General features: G+C 35.5%; 1 protein-coding gene across 3 annotated transcripts; it reads right to left on the reverse strand.

Annotated features, from left to right (window-relative positions):
• Positions 1-286: 286 nt before the first annotated feature.
• LOC113284347 (ATG8-interacting protein 2-like) lies at positions 287-5640 on the reverse strand. 3 transcript variants are annotated; one of them, XM_026533785.1, is made up of 3 exons: positions 5349-5640; positions 4633-5270; positions 287-737 (listed from the first exon to the last, which is right to left on the reverse strand). In XM_026533785.1, exons 1-3 carry the CDS (start codon positions 5488-5490, stop codon positions 606-608), a joined length of 912 nt encoding a protein of 303 aa, XP_026389570.1. In that variant the 5' UTR covers positions 5491-5640; the 3' UTR covers positions 287-605. The 3 variants fall into 3 exon arrangements, with proteins under 3 accessions (XP_026389570.1, XP_026389569.1, XP_026389568.1); XM_026533784.1 differs by having other exon boundaries at positions 4633-5279; positions 5349-5639; XM_026533783.1 differs by having other exon boundaries at positions 4633-5640.
• Between the last annotated feature and the right edge of the window lie 17588 nt (positions 5641-23228).

Below are 23228 nucleotides of genomic sequence, written 5' to 3' on the forward strand. Positions count from 1 at the left end.
TGAATTTTAGTTGGTTTTGGGTTTTTTCATCCACTCTTGTGACACAAGTTTGGGTTTTCCCCGAGTCTTAATTTGTCCAAGTTTTCAGTGTTTATTGATTCTTTCATTTCTATTGAGAATCATGTATCTTCTGATGATCTTAGGCCTATAAGCCAAAGTTGGTATAAATCAGTGTTTAAGATGCTAGCAACTAGGTTGAAGTGTGTGCACGATAAGATTATCACCTTGTCAGTCTGCATTTATTCCCAAGGAAAAAAGAGTATCTGATATGCAACTGAGGTGCACATATAACAAATTCTGAAAATTTGATTAAATTTAAATATTGCTGCACCAAAGTTCTAAAACATAATTGACAGCAATTAGCAAATGAGAGATACACATACTTAGTACAACTTTCAGATAACATACAAGATATTTTTACCAACTTCACACATTTAAGTATCCACTATCGAGCGATAGACAATACTAGAAAGAAAAGTCGCAGATTTATACAAAGGAAAAAGCTATATGGAAATATATTCCGACTGACCTTTGAGTTCAGACATCTCTATTTCTCGCTCCTTCTCTTTCCCTGATTTTGTTGGTCAGGCACATGAGACATACTTTCATCTCAAACTCATCACAGGCCATGGAGTCAAACCGGCAGCTGGCACAGAAGGACGAATCATGGGGACGTGTTTCACTACTGAGAATGCTTCATTGAGACGTGCAGCACGAGCCATGAACTGTGATACCTTCTGCAAGTTTGACATTCAACAAAAACATGCCAAAAAGAAGGGTTAAAACCCTGGGTGGAATAGTACTAAACAGTAAGAATGCAATGGTGTTTTGAAATTATGAAATCTGTAGTTAATCAAGAAGAGAATTCACTTGGAAACTGAGGCAGATTAACTTTAACATAGGGATCCAGAAAAACTAACGGTCGATTCATAAAAATTGAGCCTCATAATAGATTTAGACAATATACCAAACTGTGCATCACATATTTCCTCTCCTTACTACTTTGTGGACGGAACTTGATATAAATAAGTGAAGAACATGTTGACTGCATCAAAACAGGAAGACCAACAATCACACTCATCATGGATTCTGGGTAGCCAGGTAGGGAAACTATTGGCGAGACAAAAGCTTCCACATGAAAGAAGTAGTAGGTAGTTTCTAAAAATATGTAACAGAATGTAGCAGATAAGCAGTTATAATCAACCCAAATAAGCAGATCTTCTGATCTTTTTTTCATAATAGACTTTCTAAGTCTGTCCTCAGAGTTTTACATAAGAGCATGCAGATCTTACCATGTGCAAAGAATCTACAGATGTGTATTATTATCAAGTAAACCATAAATTATTTATGACGACTTATGCAAGCTAGGGTGGGAAATCTAAATTCATCTTTTATTATACTACAAGCTGGGGTATTTATGAAGACTTGTGTAAACCATTTCGCAGTCAAATGAAATTTCACATGGCATTATGCATAGACGCTCCTCTTCTGTTGGGACAAGGTAAATAGATCATTCGGTCCTTGCTTGATATGGAAAAAAGAAAGGCTCTTAGGATATGGTCTAGAAAATCATCCTTTTCAAGCTAACATAAGGACCGCTGGAGAAGATCATAGAGTCGCACTGCAACTCCCATGATTACTTTTCTTCTCACCTTCCACTCCTAGATAGACATTTACCGCATGTGAATATAGTCGAATTCCACTTGCAACCAAAAAATATCTAAGTGAATATTGAGGGACACAAAGAAGCTCACAAGGCATCGAAGATCAATTAGTGTGCCAAGCAAACAACTCATTTAATTCATTCGGTGCACAACTGAGGGATTCAACTTCTACATCTGAAAGCTTGATCGATCAATAAAATAATCTCTCTTATTTATCAATAAAATAAATAAGCCAGTGCCAAGCTATGAAGCTGACTATTTTCAGTGCACATTAATAATCTCTCTTAACGTGAAAACAGTCAGTCCCATGTTATTTGTCTCTGTTTTTTCCTCTTTCCGGATGGCAAATCTTTCTCAGAACATGGAGTGTGAATTAAACCCATGTTTGAATTGAAACTGAGATACTGATGCAAGTTCTTCCCTTTTGAATCAGAGAGCTCCCTACCTCCCCTCATAGTCATACCTTCTGCATCCATGGCAGATCGAGGAGCTACCTTCTCTCCTCTTCTTAGCCTTACCTATATGCTCATCCTGCATCTTTGATTCATCTCTTCAGATTTCAGACAACCACTACCTTCTCTCCTCTACTTAACCTTATTTATCTATTCATCCTGCATATTCGGTTCATCTGTTCAGATCTCAGACAACCTCTTCCAGAAGATCATAAATTTGCACATGATACATTCTATGAACAGTCCTAGATAGAGGTTTTATTTACATGTAAAGATTTTGTTTAATTGCATCACCCTGTTCGTTAGTATTCTGGTAAACAGAGCACTAATAACTGGGTGTGGACAAATTTTGTCTTCAATTACGCCATGCACTTAACTCTGCATGAGATTGGGTCCCATTTGAGTGAGAGCTCAACTGAGGGACTTTGCAAATTGCACCCTAACAAAACATAACCTAATCAGAAATTTCTAGGTGTGAATGGTAGTGAAGACCTACTGCATTATGAAATCCAAAGTGCTTTGCCACACGGTAACCAAATATTTAGCATATGTGGTCTTCGCAACAGTATCATAAAGAGTTGTTGCCTGCGGTGTTATTTTGCAAGTGGTCTAGAGTGTCTGTCTAGGTGTGAGAGTTTGAATAAATTTGCAGGCAACTATGACACCATTTCACATGTATACAGAACCTTTGGCAATGAATATGTATGAAAATTCCTTGCCCAAAATTGTTAAATGTATGGCATTGCTTGGCACCCAGTGGATATTCGCAAATGCCTCCTATACTTCCAATTCATCAGGAATTTGTATGGCCTTGATGAAGGACATCTAATAGATAATTAGTACCAGCTTGAGTGAGTTAGGATAATGTGCAACTTGCAATAGAACTCTTAATCTTATTTTTAAATTCGAAGATTTAAACATTAGCCTATCCAAGAGTTCTTTTTTTTTTGAATGTAGTAAAAATTCCAATTCATAGAATCTTCATTGAAGACCAAGCAAGGACATATTTGCAAAAACCACATTCTAAAGAAAAGACATGAAATGCAAATAATCAAAACAGGTATTTTGTGTAGGATGAGTACAACGGAGTTTTAAAAAGGTACAACACATTATACCTTTCCAAAAACCGTCATGACCATCCTACCTAATCCCATTTTACGATTTAGTTTAATAGCATCACCCTGTTCGTTGGTACTTAGGTAAACAGACCACTAATAACTGGATGATGACAAATTTTGTCTTCATGTATGCCAAGCACTAGATTAGAGTGAGAGCTCAACTGAGGGACTTTGCAAATTGGGAATCCACCCTAACAGACATAACCTAATCAGAAATCTTCAAGGTATGAAAAATTGCAGGGAAGACGACTTGGTGCATTAAGAAATCCAAAGTGTACTAATCAGATATGTAGCATATGTGGTCTTCGCATATGTATCAGAAAGAGTCGTTGCCTGGAGTGTCATTTGCGTGTGGTCCAGACTCCAGAATCGTGTCCAAATAGGTTTCAGAGTATGAAAAATTTGCAGGCAAACGTAAACTCAAAAACTCTTCTGCCGAATTCCTATGCACAACACCATTTAAATGCAAACAGAAATTTCTCGCCCAAACTTGTTTATGAATGGACTTGCTTGTATCCAGTGAATATTTGCAAAAGCGAATACTTAAGATACATCAAGAACTTGTATGTCCTTGACAAAGGACATCTAATAGAAATTAGTACAACTTTGAGCGAGTTAAGAAAATATGAAACTTATAAAACCAGGTTATCCTATTTAAATTCAAAGATTTTAAAATTGAGGGAGGATCCCTTCACATTTTTGTTCTCACACTATCTCACACGTTAGGCGTCTTTTTTGTGAACACGAACCTATCGGTTTTGAAGTTTATATTTTAGGGATATGTTCCTCTTGCAAAGCTCAATATACCTACAGAAAATGAGTGCATTCCGAGATGTACAACACCACCATCTATGAATTTGAATATGAACCGTCGAAAATCGATTGATTTTTAGCCGTTTATATTAAGATTGGTAGATGGTAAGGTTTAGTATTTCGGAATACGCTCATTTTTGGTAGGAACATAGAGCTTCGTAAGAGGACATATCCCAAAAATATTAGTTTCGGTTCCGTCATTGTTTAGTTTTTATTCGCAAAAGTGATGTATAATGTGTGAGATAGAGTGAGAATAAACATGTGTAGGGATCCTCTCTCTTTAAAATTAGCCTATTCAAGAGTGGTGAATCTTTGTAAATATACAAATTGGCGAATCTTCACAGAAGACCAAGCAAGGCCATAATTGCAGAAACTCATACCAAGCAGGAATCGCAGAACCTCATACCAAGCAGGAAACATCTCAGTCTGAATGACTCTTAATTAAGTATCCAAGAATAACCGAAAACCATAGCAATCTCCAACCAATAAAATGAATAAAAAGAACAGGCGAAATGGGCATAATTGAAAAACAACCGCAGGCACAATTAGATATGAAATTACAAATGGGTGAAGAGTAAAACTGACCTTATCTTCGAGGGTAACGTTAAGAGCAATCCTCTGTGTCTTATGCTTCATCTTAAACAATCTCCTCTTGAGTATCACAAATCCCACCACAGCTGCAGCAATTGAAACAGACCAAACAGGACTTACCCTAAATACACAGAATTTTAAAAGCTCCAATGGAAGTTTCCACCAAACATTTCCTCCTCTATGATCACCACCACCTTCACCTGAATTCACCACTTGAGCAGATAAACTTCCAATTCCATCAGCAGAACCCAATTCACCTCTTCTTCCTTCACCACCATCAGCTTCAGTAGAAACCCCCAACTTATTTTCATTTCCACTATCACCAGACTCGAATTTGGCAGGAATTTCAGTTTCACCACTTGATTCAGCTGAACCCATGATTTTTTCATCATTTCCATGAAACCCAACTTCACTCTTACCATCATCTACAAACCCTAACTCATCATGTTTACATTCAAAACCCTCAAATTTCCTAGAAACAGATGACCCATCACTAGCAGAATCTGACCAGAATTCAGCACCAGCACCTTTAGTTTCAAAGGTAATACCTTGAGAAGAAGGGTCAAGCCAACTAGGGTTATCAGATTGAACTGAACCCTGATCATCATCAACAAATTCGTTTTCTTCTTGAGCTGTACAAACTACTTCAGGGTTAGCATAGCCTCTGTTGTTATAGTTAGAATCTAAAGAAAAGTAATCAGATCTTATACCACTTTCAGACTCATCAAATTCTGAAAATTCATCATCGTCATCATCAGCAGCAGGAGCAGGAGCTGCAACAACAACATCATAATCATCATCGTCTTCTGAAGTGTGTTGTAATAACTCCCAGTCTTGTAACTCTGCTTCCATGGCTGTCTGCTAATTGAGTTCAGAGGAATAATTCCTTATGAATGACGAGAGAAAAGAGAAAAAAATAAAGAGAAAGAGGAAAGAAAGAAAAAGAGATGATTTTTATTATCCCTTGTTTGCAGTGGAAGAGAAAACAAGTGAAGGCGACAAGTGTGAGGTGAATCATAAATGGTGATGTAAGAGAGAAATGAGATAATGTTTTTTAACGAGTTTTATGGGTTTCTCGTTAGTCGTTATGTCAATTTGGGGCAACTGCCTCTAACTCGGCAAATAATAATAGCGCCTTTGGATATACGGAAGTAATTCTGCTTTTCAAGAAGTAAAGGTCAGTAGCAGAAGTTGGAAATAAAAATATATTACTTCATAAAGAGTTACTAATTTTTTTACTTCTATAAGTTACGGTTCTATAATCAAATTGATTTTTTGTTTTCTGATTTCTAAAAGAAAAAAAAATCTGATTGTACTTCCAAACACGCTATAAAAGACACACAGAGGTTAAAAGGAATAGCTTTCACCTTAAAGCTTGTTTGGATAGCATTCGAAAAATTTCTGGAAGCAAAAAAATCAAAAAATAGTCTGGAAACTCAATTTTATAACGATTTCTGGAAGAAGAAAAAGTTAACTTTTTATGAAGCATTTTGCCTTGTGCTTCTGGAGCTTCTGAAGCAGATTTAAAAACCTTAAAAAAATGTGCTTAACTTGGTAGAATTTCAGTATATATATTTTGGATTGTATGGAATTTGGTATATTCCTAGATAAATCCATACCCCTATTAGCAATTTCGTGGTTTTGGAAGGAGTTTTAAACTTTCACTCTTGCATGTACCTGAATTTGTAGAGCCATACGAGTAGCAGAGTCTGGGTAGAAAGATTGAATATGGGAAGAAGAGGAAGGATAACTACCTCTACATGTCTGTTTTACTCAAAGAAAAATGTTTGATCTTGTCATTTGTGCGATATTTTGAAGAAGAGTTGAGAGGAGAATGGCGTATAGGCGTAGCTGATAAAGTTGAATGAATGTTAGTTTGAAATAGTAGTTGAGAATAACTTGAACGTACTTAGTTGGGAGTTGGACATTATTGTCGAGATGGGCCCTGGCCTTATATCAGTTGTTTGTGGTGGTGGTCCTGGTGGATACAACAAAAGAGTGTTGTTCCAAAGGAGTGGATGGTGTGTCAATGTATCATTTTGAACGTTTTTCGGGACCAGCCTTTTATTTTTGGGACCATTGTTTAATTTGGATAAGACATTAGAAGTAATTCTAGGTCACCCCTTATTTAAATATTTATATTAATACCAAAATTATCCTCCTGATTATTTTTGTATAATAATTAGTTAGTGTGATTAATCATTGATTAAGGTTAAATTAATAGATTGTTGTTTTTTTTTTTAAAGTAGAATTATTGAGTGAATAAAGTGATAGAAGAAGAAGAAGAAGATGGAAAAAAAATTTATTTTGAGATGGGTGAATATGGAGAAAAAACATCCTTTGGGTACCGAAGTATGCTTGTAACTTAGTGAATGTTGTTATAAATGGCCTAAAATATCTTCAAAATCAAAATTGTAACAAAAAAATTTCAACCAGGTCAACAAAGTTCGGTTAGATTATATGAAGAACATGTAACCGAACTTTCTTCAAATGCGGTTCGGTTAATAAATCCAAAATCACAGGCAACCGAACCAGAGCTTTAATGGAGTTTTTGTTTGTTCGGCTAGCTGATGAAAAATCAAATGTAACCGAACTACTATGCTTGAGTTTACAGAGTTTGTTCGGTTCAGTCGACTCGACCACGTTGTAACCGAACTTTAAACAACAGAGTTCGGTAAGTTCGCAAAAAAAATAATTTTGCGATTAAACCGAACTCAACATTTGGCTATACAGAGAAGAGTTCGGTTTTGAAATTATTTTTGCGAGTTAACCGAACTCATTATAGGTTTTCTGAGTAAAGTTCGGTTAGGATTTTTTTTTTGCGATTAAACCGAACTCAACATTTGGCTATATAGAGAAGAGTTCGGCTTTGAAATTATTTGTGCGACTCAACCGAACTCAGGAGTTCGTTTAGGAAAAAAAAAAAATTCTTAGCCGAAGTGTTCTTGGTGTTCTTCATTTTTAAAAGTTCGGTTGTAAAACTAGGGTTTTTTTCAAAATTATCCTAACCGAACTTACTACTGTAGCCTCCAAATTCAACATATTTTGATGACTACGGCTCAAAATTTCAATCAAAAACGAATTAGAAGTAATGGGTTTGTGGGAAAATATTTATGAATAGGTTTTTTTTATAAAAGATTGATTATCGACGATGAAAACTCAATGAATCGACGACGATGAAAATTTGATGATTTTTGATTAGATTTGTATACGATCAGGTTTAGACGATCATATATTGATGAAGAAGAGAAGAAGAAAAATTGTAGAATAGAGAAAGAATAAGTTGTAGATTAGTTATAATTTTAATTAGGTAAAAGGGTAAACTAGTCATCTCCACCTTTTAGGACACCCCTTATAATTATAGGGAAGGTGGCCTAATCAAATCATGGTCTCCTCAAAAAACCCATGGTCCCAAAAAAATGATTCATCATTTTCTACGATGCTTTGGAGTTTGGACTTCAATTCATCTTTATCTTTTCTTTATTTATGGTGAACCAACTCCAACTTCTCTTAATTTCATGGAATTTTCAAGTTTTGCCTCTCCATTAAGGAAAGGCTAAGGGTGAGAGTTCTCACTAGATCAAATTATGTGTTATTATGGGATGAGAATATTTACCCATTCAGTCAAATTTTTGTTGGATATTTTCAACATTGTTTGCCGCTACGAAAGGAGGGTCTGGGAAGGCGAGACAACGTCTCATAGAATTTTTTTTTCTGGTTTTGAAATTCAAAAGCTAATTCGGTTTCCAGAATTTTCTACAGTCGCATCTCTTCGCATTAATGGATGACGACTTTTGATAGCGCCTGTTGAAGATGAAAATACATCTCCAAAAGGAATGAAACCCTCCATGAATTGCGAAGGATTCTTTCCATTTCAACACATCAAAAAATCTCTTTCTCTCTAAGCATCTTCAGATTCTATTACTGTGTGTTCTTGGTTGGGTCAAGGGAGTACAACCTTTGAATCCAACAACGTTGCTAGGGATTCATTGTATCCTGAAAGCAAAATTTTGCAGACCGATTGTACTCGCCAATTATTTGGGAGGGTTGAAATAATTTCTAAAAAGAATCGTAAGACCTTGAAGCTCAATGATACAACATTCTTTTGTTCTTTGTTTTCATCCGTTGGTTCCTTGTATTTTCCAAAAACTTTTTCACACACTTATTCAACTGAATGAATGTCCAACATGCGAGACTAAGAGGATGATCTTCAGCCGCTTGAGATAAAAACTCCTTGAGCGGCAGATGTTCAGCCTCCTAGGTTTTTTTCCACTTTTTTTATTTGTTTTAAAATCTTATTTTGCGGGTCTAATAATAATTTTATTATTAAAAAAAATAAAAGATAAACTTCGAAGGTACATGTTCAAACGGCTGAACATCAACCTCATCTCTCAACTTGGTTTCCCACGGCCAACGATTCACTCTTCAAGATAGTCACCCTCTCAATTTGGCTGCCATAACCCTTGCTCTTAGTATCTATTCACTTTAATCAGAAACGGGAAAACAATATTAAAAAGTGGAATTCCCATCTAAAGTGGTTGGTTTTAATATCGCTTAGATCACAAAATTTGAGACATGCATGAGTAGTTATTTTTTCAGTGATAACACTAGAATTAATCAAATTCATCATTGGTATATGGATAACTGGTTGCAGACTAGCTTACAGAGGAACTTCCTAGGGACCTGATTCATAATTGTATGACGCCCTATCTTAAGTATCGCCTTTCTTGAATTCTTTTTTTTTTGTGGTAGGATGAGTATATCAACAAAAAACTAGATGTACCTTACATATTTACGAAAAGTGCGTCCTTGTGTTAGAGGATAGCTTTGTTGAACCCAACAGGCGTTGGTATGTCATGTTTGGTTGTCATATTTTAGTATCAAAATTTATTTAGAGTCGCTTGATTATTTACTAGAGTCAACTTCGTTTAGGTTAGACTAGAAAGTCTAGGAATGTTGAGACGTACAAGTATTACTCCGAAGACCTGAAGAAAGTGAAGAAGTAACGACTGCAACGAAGACATCATCCTTCCTTTTGAGGTTAGTAATATTGACTTGATCTTGTTTCCATTCCTACCATATCTTTCAAGTGGCTTTATATTGAAAACAGAACATGTGCAATTATATTTATGACACTCTAGTGATTGGACTTGGTCATAACATTATGATCAAAGTATCAAGATAAAATATTATGAAGTATAAACGCTTATCTTTTGGAACTTCGAAAATACAACATCAACGTAATCTATGTATTTAGTTACTTGATTATGTGTAGAATATAGGTGTGATTTCATCCTAGAAAACTATGTATTATTACATTAGTTTAAGGAAGTAGATTTATGAACTTGTTTCATAATCGAAAGGGAAATCATGAATGTGTTGAGAATTGAGGTATAAGCGGTCATAGCCTATAAAGTGTAGCAAGGCGTACCGGTCACAAGTTGATTCAGAAAGCAAGGTGTAATCGGTCACAAGCTGATTCGGAAAGCAAGATGTAACCGATCACAAGCTATATTGCGAAGATAGTTGTAATCGGTCACAAGATACTTTGGGAAGCAAGGTGTAATCAACCACAAGATACCTTTGGGAAGTAAGGCGTAACCGATCACAAGCTACTTTTGGGAAGCATGGTGTAACTGGTCATAACGTATCTTAGGGGAGCATGGTATAACCGGTTACAACTTAAATTGTGAGTCTTGGTAGAACCGATCCCAAGAGGAAAATGAGTTTCCAAAGTTCACACATTTCTTCATGGTTGTATGTGAATTAGGAATTAGGGTTTCCCAAGAGAAACTTCTATATGTCGACATTATTTGGGCATGAGCATAACTCTTATCATTTATTGTTCAAAGATATTCATTGATGTTTAGTGAATTAGGAATTACGGTTTCCCAAGAGAAACTTCTAGATGTCGACATTATTTGGACATGAACATAAGTCTTATCATTTATTGTTCAAAGATATTCATTGATGTTCAAGGTGATCCCACACCGAAATACTGAAAAGCATTTAATTATGATTTTCATAATATATGTTTTAATTACCAGCAATTAAAACATATCATCTGGAAAACATTATTAGTTAATGTGCTACACTAATAATAGAAATTTTCAAAGAGAAATTTCGAAAATATTAGTTAAGATTTATCGGTGATAGGAAAACCGAAATTAGGTAGTGTTAGAGCATTGCTCGGTCGAACTCGCATGCATTTCTATCTCAAGCATGTTTGTCAATATTAGTGATCAAAACTACAAGTCTTGATTTCTAGCCTATTTATAAATGTCTCGGACTATGACATAGTTTGTGTAGTTGAGCTTAGACTTCACGACGTTTATCACTTGAAGACGAAGAACTACTAAGGAGAGCTTGTGGAACTTCATCGACAAAATGTATGTGGAGACTTAAACTCATCTATCACTTGGAAAGTATATTTCTACTCTATCTCCTATATTGAGACATAAGTCGTGTTACAATATAGTTTTCTTTATACACATTTGAGATTTTGAGCTAAGTATATCTTGCTTACATATTTCTCGAAATATGTGTTGGTAAGCTTTGCTTCGACCAGTTCATCTTATATCATGAGAAAATTGTCGAGTAACATCTTACATGGTTTGTGTGATACAATCATTTGGTGTAAGACTTGGAGTGTTTCGATAATGATCATTTCAATATCTTGAAAATTGCTTTGATGCTAATAGTGTGTGAAAACGGCTATTGTCACTATAGAAGAATGTTTCAATGATTGAAATAAAGAGTTTATAATCGTGTAACATTCTTTGTATATAATAGAGTGTGTTCGCACATTTGTGTATAAGTCCAAAACCGGGAACCTAAAGTATGTATACTTGTGTGTATAAGAAAAGGTTGTAGGAGACTGGGTAAGTATGCACACCCGTACACATACTAGCGGAAGTTCACGTCCGTGAATTTCTGCTGAGTTTGAAAACCAAAACCAAACTCATCCGGTTACCTAAAGTACGCGTACCCGTATGCATACTGGTGGAAAGTTCACGTCCTGAATTTCTGCTGAGTTTGAAAACTAAAACAAACTCAAATCTGGTTACTTAAGTACGCATACCCATCTGCATACTTCCGTAGGTTACTTTCTAAAATCGGTTGTACATGAACCTAAACATTTATCAATAAGGAATGCAATCTTTGAAAACCGTGGCTATAATGTTCATGTATTGATTAGAGTGAATCAAACCGATTTTGCTTCAATTGTGTTCTTGTATAAATCCATGAGAATATAGCAATTGGAAAACTCTTTAACTAGTTTCATTTCAGTCATTTGAACTAGTTATGGTTAAGATGAATAAGGTTGATATGAGAGTAATCATATGGCTAACCTCGGTTAATTATTTGTGAACCAACATGGTGTACACGTTTGGGTACGGTTACATAAACATAAATGAGGGTACATTTCATTTGTGTGTAACAAGCTTAGTTCGATCTAACGGTTGAAAGATATTAGCTTGGTTGAATCAGGTTTTTCATCTAACGGTGAATATTGAATGCTTTGTTACCAAGGTAACTTGGATTGCAAACCCTGATTTGAAAACTATATAAAGGAGAACTCTAGAAACTGGGAAACCTTATCCCCACGCCTCCTGTGTGTTACTAGTTGCATAACTAGAGTCGATTCTCCTTTAACCTTATGTTTCTTCTCTATACCTTGTAGGTTAACGACTTGAAGACTTCATTGGGATTATGAAGCCCGAACCAACTATTCTCTTCGTAGTTGCGTCATCTGATCTTGCTGTTTCTATCGTGATTGGGTGCAATTGTAAATTTGGATTGAGATTTATATCTCCGATAGGCAAGATAGAAAAGTATTCACAAACACCTTCGTCTCATCGTTTGTGATTCTACAATAACTTGTTTCGCTAGTCGATTAAATTTATTGTGACGTGATTGATAATACTAGGTTGTTATTCGGGAATATAAGTCTAGTTTATCAATTGGTTCATGTTCACTTGACTTATCAAAAGACGGAACAAAAACTCTTGGGTATTTCTGTGGGCGACAGATTTATTCAATCCTATAGACATTTCTGTGTGAGACAGATTTGTTTATCAAGTCTTCGACTTTGGGTTGTAGAATCTCTTGGTTGTGGGTGAGATTAGCTAAGGGAATCAAGTGTGTAGTATCCTGCTAGGATCAGAGACGTAAGGAGTGCAACTGTACCTTGAATCAGTGTGAGATTGATTAGGGTTCAACTACAGTCCAGTCCGAAGTTAATTCGTAGTAGGCTAGTGTCTGTAGCGTCTAAATACAGTGTGGTGTTCAAACTGTACTAGGTCCCGGGGTTTTTCTGCATTTGCGGTTTCCTCGTTAACAAAATTCTGGTGTCTGTGTTTTTAATTTTCCGCATTATATTTTGTTAGATAATTGAAATATCACAGGTTATGTGTTAAGATCAATCAATTAGAATATCCAACCTTTGGTTGTTGATTTGCATTGATTGACACTTGAACATTGGTTTTTAGTACCGTTCAAGTAATTCCTCTTATATTCAATCAGGCTCGCAGATTTCTATTTGCTGATTGCGGATTGAGTTAAGAGTTAGAGATATTAAACTCTTTGATATACTTTATTCTAGATTGAGTCTGACTACCTAGTTGATTCTCTAGAAAGTATATTGGAGTAAGTCCTCTCAGATTGCCTAACGAATTGTTGGGTATGGTTGTTAGACCCTCGCATTTTCAATTGGTATCAGAGCAGGCAAACACATTAAAGACCTTATGAGCCTGTGTTTGTAGCGATCTGATGATGGACAATATTGTCTCTGATAAACGCATTGCCAGAAATAAAAGTTTTGTTTCCTTAAAGTCTATTAAAGAGAAATATTTGTCAATCTCGAATATAGAAGAACCTTGGGTTCAAAGGAAACATACATACATTGACAAGTGTTTCCCTGACTACCTTACCGAAGAGTCTGACTCTCAAGTTTAAAGGGATGCCTCCAAAGAGAGTGAAGTGATTCTAAAACTTGTTAGAATCCAGACTGATAATGTCAACCGATTGAAACACAAAGTCAATGTCCTTGTTGGTATGATAAGTGAGCGTGAATCTTGTTTAAAGATTCTTCAAGAGGAAAATCTCAAAAAGGATGCTTTAAAAATTGAACATCTCTTAAGTAAACTCTCATTTCAAGAGTGTTCAAAAGAGTTCGCCATACCAACTGCTTCTGATTTAACTGGAAAAATTACTGGTTTGAAGAAAAACCGAAAACCCTTTCTGTTGAAAAAGACGTGTCTGTATCTTCTTCTAATCAAGGGAAGCGCACATCACACAGAAGGAAGAATTCTCCCGACAATGGTGTTTAGACTGTTCTGGCTAATCACTCAGGTGATCAGAAAGTTTGTCTCTTTTGTGATTCAAAAGGACCGTGTAAACAAAATAGGAATTTTAGGTTGAATGACAATTTTATTATTCGTCTTCAACACACCTTAGATTTAATTCTCAAAGGTGAAACTGACATTCGTATGTCTAAACCTATTGGTTTTAGTACTCACCCTGACCCCACCAGGAAAGTCAGTTCAATATGTTCCTCAAATTTTCAAACACATAACAGTCTTTCTAAACCACTTCGACGAAGAAGAACTCATGGATATTCTTCAATTAAGAAGAGAGATTATGTTGTTCATGATTTGAAAAAGGTACCATAAGAAGGAAGCAACGGAAAAATGGAATCCAACCTAAAAAAGATAATTGAAGGATATAAAGATATCATCAACAGGCTGACAAGTCCCTCTGTAAATTCTTCAGGTAAGAATCAACACTATGCGTCATTTATTGATGATAATAAATTTTATGATAACTTTTCACATCAAAATGGTTTTCCTCCAAACATCAGGAAAAAGAGGTTTAACCAGAAACAACATTCATTTGATGAGCTCAAGGCTCATACTTGTTCTAATTAATCACAAGGTTGAATTCTCACTCTCAATAAAAATCCTGACAGAGTGAGATATTTTTCAGGTATACTTGATGACAAAATGTGTTTCTGAATCTCCAAATATCTTCTTATCGTTCTTAGCTGGTTCATCAATTACAAACAATACTTTTTGTTACATGAGTATTTTTTGTCTTGTTTTGGTTTTACTTCTTCCAAAAAGGGGTGTCAAATTTCTGTGCTCTAAATTTTTCTCTTGTGAAAACAATTTTATTTTAGAGCTGAGTTTTTAATAATTAAGCAAATATGTGTTATATCTTCTTCGCAACCGTTTGGTAAAGGGTAAGTCTATGTACGTGCGCGTATCTCTTTTCACACAGGCACGGACCAACCTTGGAAACCCCAAACTTTGGTTCTTGTGTAACCTATAAATACCAAACCTTTTATAGAGTACACATACTTTTGTTGTGCTCTTTTAAGGATGGGATCTACTCCAAGTTCTTGGTATTTACCATCCAACTCAAATGATGATTCGCTTTGTCTAGAGTTTGTTTTAAAGAAGAAAAGAACCCTTGTTAATTCTGACGAACTCGAATCATGTGCCTCATGCTATTATGCGTTTTCTCATCAAGATCGAGAAAATACTGAGATGGTCTCTGCTGAAGTAGTTCATGGTTTTCTCACTAATCTTGGGAAGACTCAACTGAAGCTCTGTAAAGGATCTTAACTTGCTACGAACTGAGTTGAAAAAGATTGATTCTGACCTTGTTCTCATGAAGTCACAAGTTAAGGATCTTCTCAATGAGGATATCTTCTCCGAAGATGCAGTTGATATAGTTAGTCACAAGTGTGAAGGTCTTGGAACCAGTGAAGATTTTGTACCGGAACTATGATTGTAGCTTGTGGTTGCTCTTTGCTTTTAGAGTTGTTTTTGATTTTGTCTAGTAAATCTTCTTTTAGAGAATTTATTTCTTGTGTTTTAGAAGAATAACTAGGGTTTGGAATAGCCATTATTGTGAGTACACATAGCTATGTCCAACGATTTTCATCTTCAATGTTTTTATTTATTTATTTAAATTCTAAGTTTTTGGAAGATGATTTTCGCAATTTTAATCTTTATGATTTTGTATATTGCAAAGTGTTATGGGATATGTTGTTTACGTCCGTGAACCTGTGACTGTCCCATACTTGGTCAAAAGTTATCTCTATTATGTCGGTATGAAAGTATTCATAGAAGATAGAATGAACTTTTGACATTACAAAAGTTAAAGCCTTTTATGTCATTATTTTGATGGAAGAAATGATAAAGCTTTTGTTTACAAGGATTAAATCTATTACATGTCATTGTGCAAATATTGATGAAAAATAGATTGAATCCTTGTCTATTCAGCAGTATTGGTCAATCTCCGATCCACATTTTTGTGCATATACTGTGTTGCTCCATAAGTTTTCTTATGTTTGAGCATGACCAATTGAATTGATCATTCTCTTGTGGTCAGTTTAGTTGTTGCTCCGTAAGTTCTCTTATGACGAGCATGACCAATTGAATTGATCACTTTCTTGTGGTTAGTTTAGTTGTGTAATTCCGATTGAATTAATCATGGGGTTTCTTGTGGATAATTTAGTTGTGAATTTTGGTTGGCATAATCATGGATTCTTTTGTGGTTAATTCAATTGAATACTTTGGATTCAAATTCATGTTTTCATGTGATTTGGTTATGTCCAAAGAAATTCTTCTTTTCTTGTGAAAGTAAGGTCGCCTTTGTTGTTCTTTCGGGAATGACATTGTATGGGGGAGAGTTCTTTTTGAACTTGTGCTTAATTGACAAATCTTTGTAGGATTATAATCTCGCAGCGATAATGTTTCAGCGAAATTATCAATAACACAACACAATAACGTCGCAGAACAATTTCAGAAATGATATAATAAACGACGTCAGCTAAAATCATGAGAAAGATGTGATGGTCCTGCGAAAATTAGAGAGTTTGCGAGATTAACATTTGTAAGGTTGCGAGAATGTCACAAGCCATATCCGAAAATAAAGGACAGATTAGCTGTCATCCACTATGTATTTCCCTATAAATAGTCGTTCAGTTGTAAAGGAAAGGAGAGAGATCTTTTTCTGGGGGAAGCAAGTAAATAGGAGAGATAAAATCTAGAGCAGGGGTTATTCTTGACTCCTTTATCTTTTCTTGTAAGATTGTTCAAAGATTCATCAATAAAATTAAGATTGCTAATCTAAAATGAGCTAAATGTTAGTGAAATCATATGAGGGGTGTAGTGTAGGATTTCCTGCAACTACATAATGGCGCTAGAAACAGGGAGATGAAGATCGAAAGTTGAAGATTGTTGTTGAAATTGTTCAAATCAAGAAAGTGATTAAATAAATCAGTGAACCAGTTAAAACAAAAATGACTAGAGTCAATGAAGATGATAAAAGATTGGATTGCTTATGATAACAAAAATAATGATTAATGAATTCCATGAAAACATCAAAGGAAGAATACATAAACGAAATTTTGAAGGAAGGAAGGTTATGGAAGTACAAAAGACATCACCCTTGAAAGATTGGGAAAAACAAAAAATCACATTCATGGCGGCAGAAATACCAAAAGAAAATTTGAACCACACATCTCCATTGGTTACTACAATGCCTATTACGCGAAAAGAGAAGGGGACAACAACAAAATCCACGGAAGAATGGATATTGAACAGAACTTTAGTCGATACAAGAAGTTCAGTGGATATAATATTTTATCATGCGTTTAGGGGAATGGGATTTAAAGATGAAGAAATGTCCAGTTCAACATATCTTGTTCATGGCTTTGGAAAATCCACAACAAAACCTAAAGGAGAAATAGTAGTACGAATTCCATTAGGAGAGATCAAAACACACGTGACACTCTGCGTGGTGGATATGGAATCGCCATATAATATGTTGTTAGGAAGACCATGGATACATGCGATAAAAGCTGTAGTATCAACGTTGCATCAATGTATTAAATTCCTCACACCAAATGGAATAGGTGAAATCAGAGGAGATGTTGACAATGCGAAATTATGTCATCGAATTGAAGTAAAGCATTATGAAGGACAAGCAAAAAGGAAACAATTTCGCAGAAAGTTGGCAAAAGAGGCAAAGAAAGAATAAGAATTTAGAGTATACATGATAAGGGCAAAAGAAGGCATGGGAATACCCAGCGAAATTTCGGAAGAAGGAGAAGGACTTGTGAAAATAATAAAAGAACCAACACCAATGGGAGAATCCAAGTCCAGTAGAGGGAGAAATTCAAATGGACTGATGAATGTGAAAAAGATTTTCAAGGGATCGAAGAACATCTTATGAATACAGCTATTTTACAAAAGGCAGAATCAGGAGAAGAATTATTGATCTATCTTGCGACGACGTCACATGCATTAAGTGATGTGTTATTGCGAATAGACGCAGGAGTGGAGAAACCCATCTATTTTACATTAGCAAAACTTTTAATACTGCCTATAGTTGCAGGAAATCCTACACTACACCCCTCATATGATTTCATTATTGATCAGCTCATTTTTAGGTTTACACTCTTAATTTTATTGATTAATTTCTGAATGTTCTTACAAGAAAGATAAAGAAGTCAAGAATGATCTTTATTCTGAAATTTCTCTCTCCTATTTACTTGTTTCTTACTCAAAAAAGATCTATCTTTTCTTTACAACTCGAATGACTATTTATAAGGAAGTACATAGTGGATGACAGCTAATCTGTCCTTTATTTTCGGATATGGTTTGCGACATTCTCGCAACCTTACAGATGTTAATTTTGCAAACTCTCTAATTTTCGCAGGATTATCATATCTTTCTTGTGATCTTAGCTGATGTCATTTATTTTATCATTTCTGAAATTATTCTGCGACGCTGTTGTATTGTGTCATTGATAATTTCGCTGAAACGCTATCGTTGCGAGATTCTGATCCTACATCTTGCCTCTTCTCATCTCTTCTCTGCAAAGTAGAGAATGATGTGAGAAATGCCGCAACTGCTTATGTTTTCATATTCTGCATTTATCACACGTATTCTTTCTTCCATTTATTTCTCGACACGTCTTTTGTAACCGTTACTTTTTAACCGCTTATATCTTTCCGTATTATCCTCGTTTATTTTATCGAGGAAAACTTCCCTCTATATATATTCCTTTTCATTATCTTCTTCTTTCCTTTTATTCTCTCTGCAACTTCATCGTTCTTCTGCAAATTCCATTACTGCAACTTTTCTTTTTTCTTCTTAAACCTTTTTAAGTTCTTCTTCATCTTCATAATAGATCTCCATAGTTCGTAATTTTCTTCGAGACAATCTCCCTGCTATTATTTTTCATGGATTCATCAAAGTTAGTCTTCTTTTTTCTTCTTTATGAGTTTTGCTGAAATTGACATAGAAATTGATCTTGTTTATTGCCTTATTTGATGTTGTTTATGTTGTTTATGCGATTCCCATACTCTTGTTATTTCAGCAAAAGCGGCTCCAACACTAAATTTACAGTTCATAACCCTAACATTCCCAAATCACAACATAAGGTTGTCGCACATAAGAGAAAGTCTGCAAATGAGAAGGTAGTAAGAAACACTATCTTTTTCTAATAACAATATTGTTGCCTCTGTTTCTTATCTGAATTGTAATTCACAGGGTGATAAAGATCTTAATAAACCTCCCAAGAAATCTTGCCACCTTAAAACTGTTCCAACTTCTGTTCCCTTCCACCTACTCATTTCTTCCAAATATCCTGCGACATCTTCGCAAGATAAACCTTTATCTCCAATTCGCGAAAATAATGCCTCTGATTTCATTTCTTCAGCTGACCTTTCTATGATTGAAATTCCCCTTGTGAATCCTTCTGCGAATGAAACCTCTTCTCTTCCCATTGAGAGTGTTTCTCAACCTTCCATCTCTACCAGTTCTCTACCCAAGTCTCTTCCTCTGTCGAAAGAAAACGTGGAAGGGATAGATATTGCTTTCAAAATTTTATCTGAAATTCTGGATGATGGCAAGAAGTCTTCTACTGATCCCACCAAGTCTAATGTTTGCGAAATTCTGAGCAAGCATTTGGGGTTCTACAGAGCTGCTTCACAGACATCTTTAGAAAAAGAATGTAACGCTATTCGTCTTGAAAATCAAAAGCTTCAAAATGTTTTGTTGGATCGTGACAATCTTCGCAAGAAGAATGATGAATTAATAGGTATGATTTTCTTATCTATGTCTTTAATTTGCCTTTTCGATGGTTTTATCCTTCCATGTTTAATTGTCCTTTAAATCCCTCTTTCGCATGTTAAGCATTAAATCAGAAACGAATAATGGAGAGATATCAATTTGAATCTGCTGTTGAAGAAGCCCGTGTTGATAAAGAAATCTTGAAGGATCAATATAACCAATTAGATAACCTCTATTCATATTCTCTTGATCAGATAAATAATCTTACCAATGAAAATACCCAATTAGTTCAAAGACAAGATCTATTAAGTAATTAAGTATCTCATCTTTCTTATTCTTTAACTAAAGCTAATTTAGGGATGGAAACTTTATCGGATGAGAATAAAACCTTATCTCAAGAGAAGCTAACTTATTTAAACAAGATGGCGATATCTTCGCAACAACTTAGTATTCTCCAAAAAGTATGTGCTGACCAAGAGCAATCTCTTCGCTCTTTGAGAAATGAACTTAAAGAAGTAACAGAATCATCTATCGCTGAAAGAGATACACTCATTCAAGGTAGAATAGCTTTAAGTGTGAAGGAAAATCAGCTTAAAGAACAATATTCCAAATTAGAAGAATCTTATTCTTCTCTTGCGAAGAAAAATGCCTTTCTTGTTTCTAAAGAGAAAAATCTTCAGTCTCGACTTAAAGGTTTAGTTGGAGATAAATTTGATGACACAATGAACCATTGGAAGAATAGTTGTCTATCCTTGATTCAACACCTTATTTCATAAAAGGAAGGTAGTCATAATAGTATGACTGCCTTAATTATCTTTTCTTTGTCATATCTCTCTGAATTCCTTATCTTAACAAAATTTTGTATTCTATTTTTCGCAGAGTCTGAGAAGAATCTTCATTCTTCTATTTCTGATTTGGAGGCTAAATATGCTAAAATTCGCAAAGAAAATGCACTGCTCGTCTCTACCCTTACTGGTTCTCGCGACCGAGCAGAAAGAAAACTTGATTGTCTTGCTTATTTTAAGGATATTCAAGATATGAATCATCAAAGAGCACTTCTTCGCCAAGTTCATCTCCGGGCTGAAGTCCTTGTAAATGACATCTTAATATCCAACTCTCTTCCTCCTACATCAATTGATCCTCTAGAAGTAGATGATGATGAAGTTCCTCGTCCTGCTGATAGTGATTATGATTACGAAAGCGGTGCAAAGGATAATTTCTTGGAAGATGAAGAGGCTCCTTCTAAAGAAGTATCTGCTGGTGTTAATCAGAATGAGAAAGAAATTTCTCCTGAAGAAGTAATTACTGGCGATAATCAAGATGCTAGTCATGGCGAAGATCAAAACCGAAATGAAGGAGAAGCTTGCGAGAATAATGGCGAAGAATTTCTGTCATCTCCTGTTACTGACATTAATGTTGAAGCTTGAACTTCTTATCTAGCTTTGTTTTCTTGAACTGTCTTATTTTTATCACTTTTGAGAGTTACGTTTTTCAACCAACTTTGGAGTCAACTTTTCCTTTTAATATTTTGTTGATAATAAAGATAATGCTTCTTGTGTATCGATTCCCATACTTTCCTCTCATTATCTTTCTTGCAAAAAATAATCTGTTACGAATGCTTATAATTAATTTGTTTTATCATATGGTATTATTTTTCCTTCCTAATTAAAGGTCTTATTATGCCATCTATTGTCATTGCGACAAAATCGCAGGACGTCCTTGCACTTTCATACAAAAACCCATTGATCTTGTCTTAACTTTTTCTTTTGTATTATGGCCTCTTCAGGAATGTTGCGACAATATGATAGGCCTAAATATTCTTGCGAAAATTAGCCCCATGACATTGTCGTCTTGCGACGAAATCGCAGGACGTATTCGCACTTTCATGCGAAAACCCATTGATCTCGTCTTATCTTTTTCTTTTGTATTATTGCCTCTTCAGGATTGTTGCATAAATATGACAAGCTTTAATATCCTTGCGAATAAAAAGCCTCATGACATTTTCGTCTTAAGACACTTATCAGCTCCCTAATGGAGGGTGCCGCCCTTATCTCCCCCTGGTTGCCCCTTCAAGGAGGTGTACTTCTACCATACAAGGTTATCTCCTCCCATCCAGTCTTAACAACAACCAATTGTTTTCGCAGCCTCTTATCCCTTTTACCTATAGGGCTTATGGTTACGAGACTGCACCCTAAATGGGGTTTTCTTCAGGCCGAGTGCAGTATGAGCCAAGACTTGTCAAGAATGGCAAGGACGCTTCAAACGCCCCCGGCACTCTTGACTCAACCGTGTACCTCGGCGCCTTGATCAGATTATGCACTCCTTGGGAGAGTCCTTATTACCTTAGTCGCCCAACCTAAGTCATATGCTTAAGCTGAGAATCCAAGGTGCCTCTCCCGGATGGGCTTTATTGACCCCAAATCTCCATGACTCAGGTTCCGGTGGCGGTGTAGCCTTTCCCTGAGCCATGTAACAGGTACCCCCTAATATGACGTACTTTAGGTCTTACATTTGCCTCTTGCGAAATTTTATTCGCGAACTAGGGTGTACGCCATAAAGGTTCACCCCTTTCTTTTATGTCATTGTTCTGTGATCATCTCTGCAACAATTTCGCACATCATGATCTTCTTTTGATATGAGTAACTCTGCAATTATTCTTTCAGAATTCATAACTTCTCAAAGTTTCTTACTGATAATATCTTTTTAAATACAACCTGTTCCATGGCCTGTCTAATCTATGACCAACATCTCTTCCTTCTGGATCCATTAATCTATAAGCTCCTGTTCCAACTATCTCCTTAATGATGTAAGGTCCATCCCATTTTTCGCTAATTTTCCACCATTTTCTCGCTGATATATTGGTGTTTCTCGCAGAACTAAATCTCCTGGTTGAAATTCGCGTATTTTGACACGCTTATTATATTCTCGAGCTAACCTTCGCTGATAATTCTCCATATGTTGTAAAGCTTTTTCTCTTCCTTCTTCTAATTCATCAAATTTGTTTAAAATTAATCCCGCACTAAGATTTTTCTCCCAAGCTTCTCTTTTTGTTGTCGGAATAACAATTTCTGTTGGTAACACCGCCTCAACTCCGTATGTTAAACTAAAAGGTGACATTCCAGTAGCTTATATTCTAGTTGTATTATAAGCCCATACTGCATTATGTACTTGTTCGCACCATGCTTTGTGATGTCCTTACAATTTCTTCTTTAATATGTCTGCAATTATTTTATTTGTTGCTTCTACTTTCCCATTAGCTTGTGGATACAAAGGAGTTGACTTTCCACACTTTATCTTGAATGCATTAAGTAAAATTTCTATGTTCTGCCCCTCAAACTGTTTCCCATTATCATATACCAACTGTGCAGGAATTCTAAATCTGCAAAGGATATTTTCGAATATGAATGTAAAGATATCTTTGTCGCGAATATGTTGTACTGCCTTCACTTCTGTCCATTTTGTGAAATAATATGTTACGACTATTAAGTATCTTTTTTG

This window comes from Papaver somniferum, chromosome 5 (assembly GCF_003573695.1).
Source record: "Papaver somniferum cultivar HN1 chromosome 5, ASM357369v1, whole genome shotgun sequence".
NCBI classification, from domain to species: Eukaryota; Viridiplantae; Streptophyta; class Magnoliopsida; order Ranunculales; family Papaveraceae; genus Papaver; species Papaver somniferum.

Excerpts from the sequence above, each read along its gene's own strand:
- LOC113284347 (XM_026533783.1), bottom strand. The coding sequence starts at position 5,490 with ATGGAAGCAGAGTTACAAGACTGGGAGTTATTACAACACACTTCAGAA. Across the intron at positions 738-4,632 it reads ACGTTACCCTCGAAGATAAG|AAGGTATCACAGTTCATGGC; the intron begins GTCAGTTTTACT and ends TCAAACTTGCAG.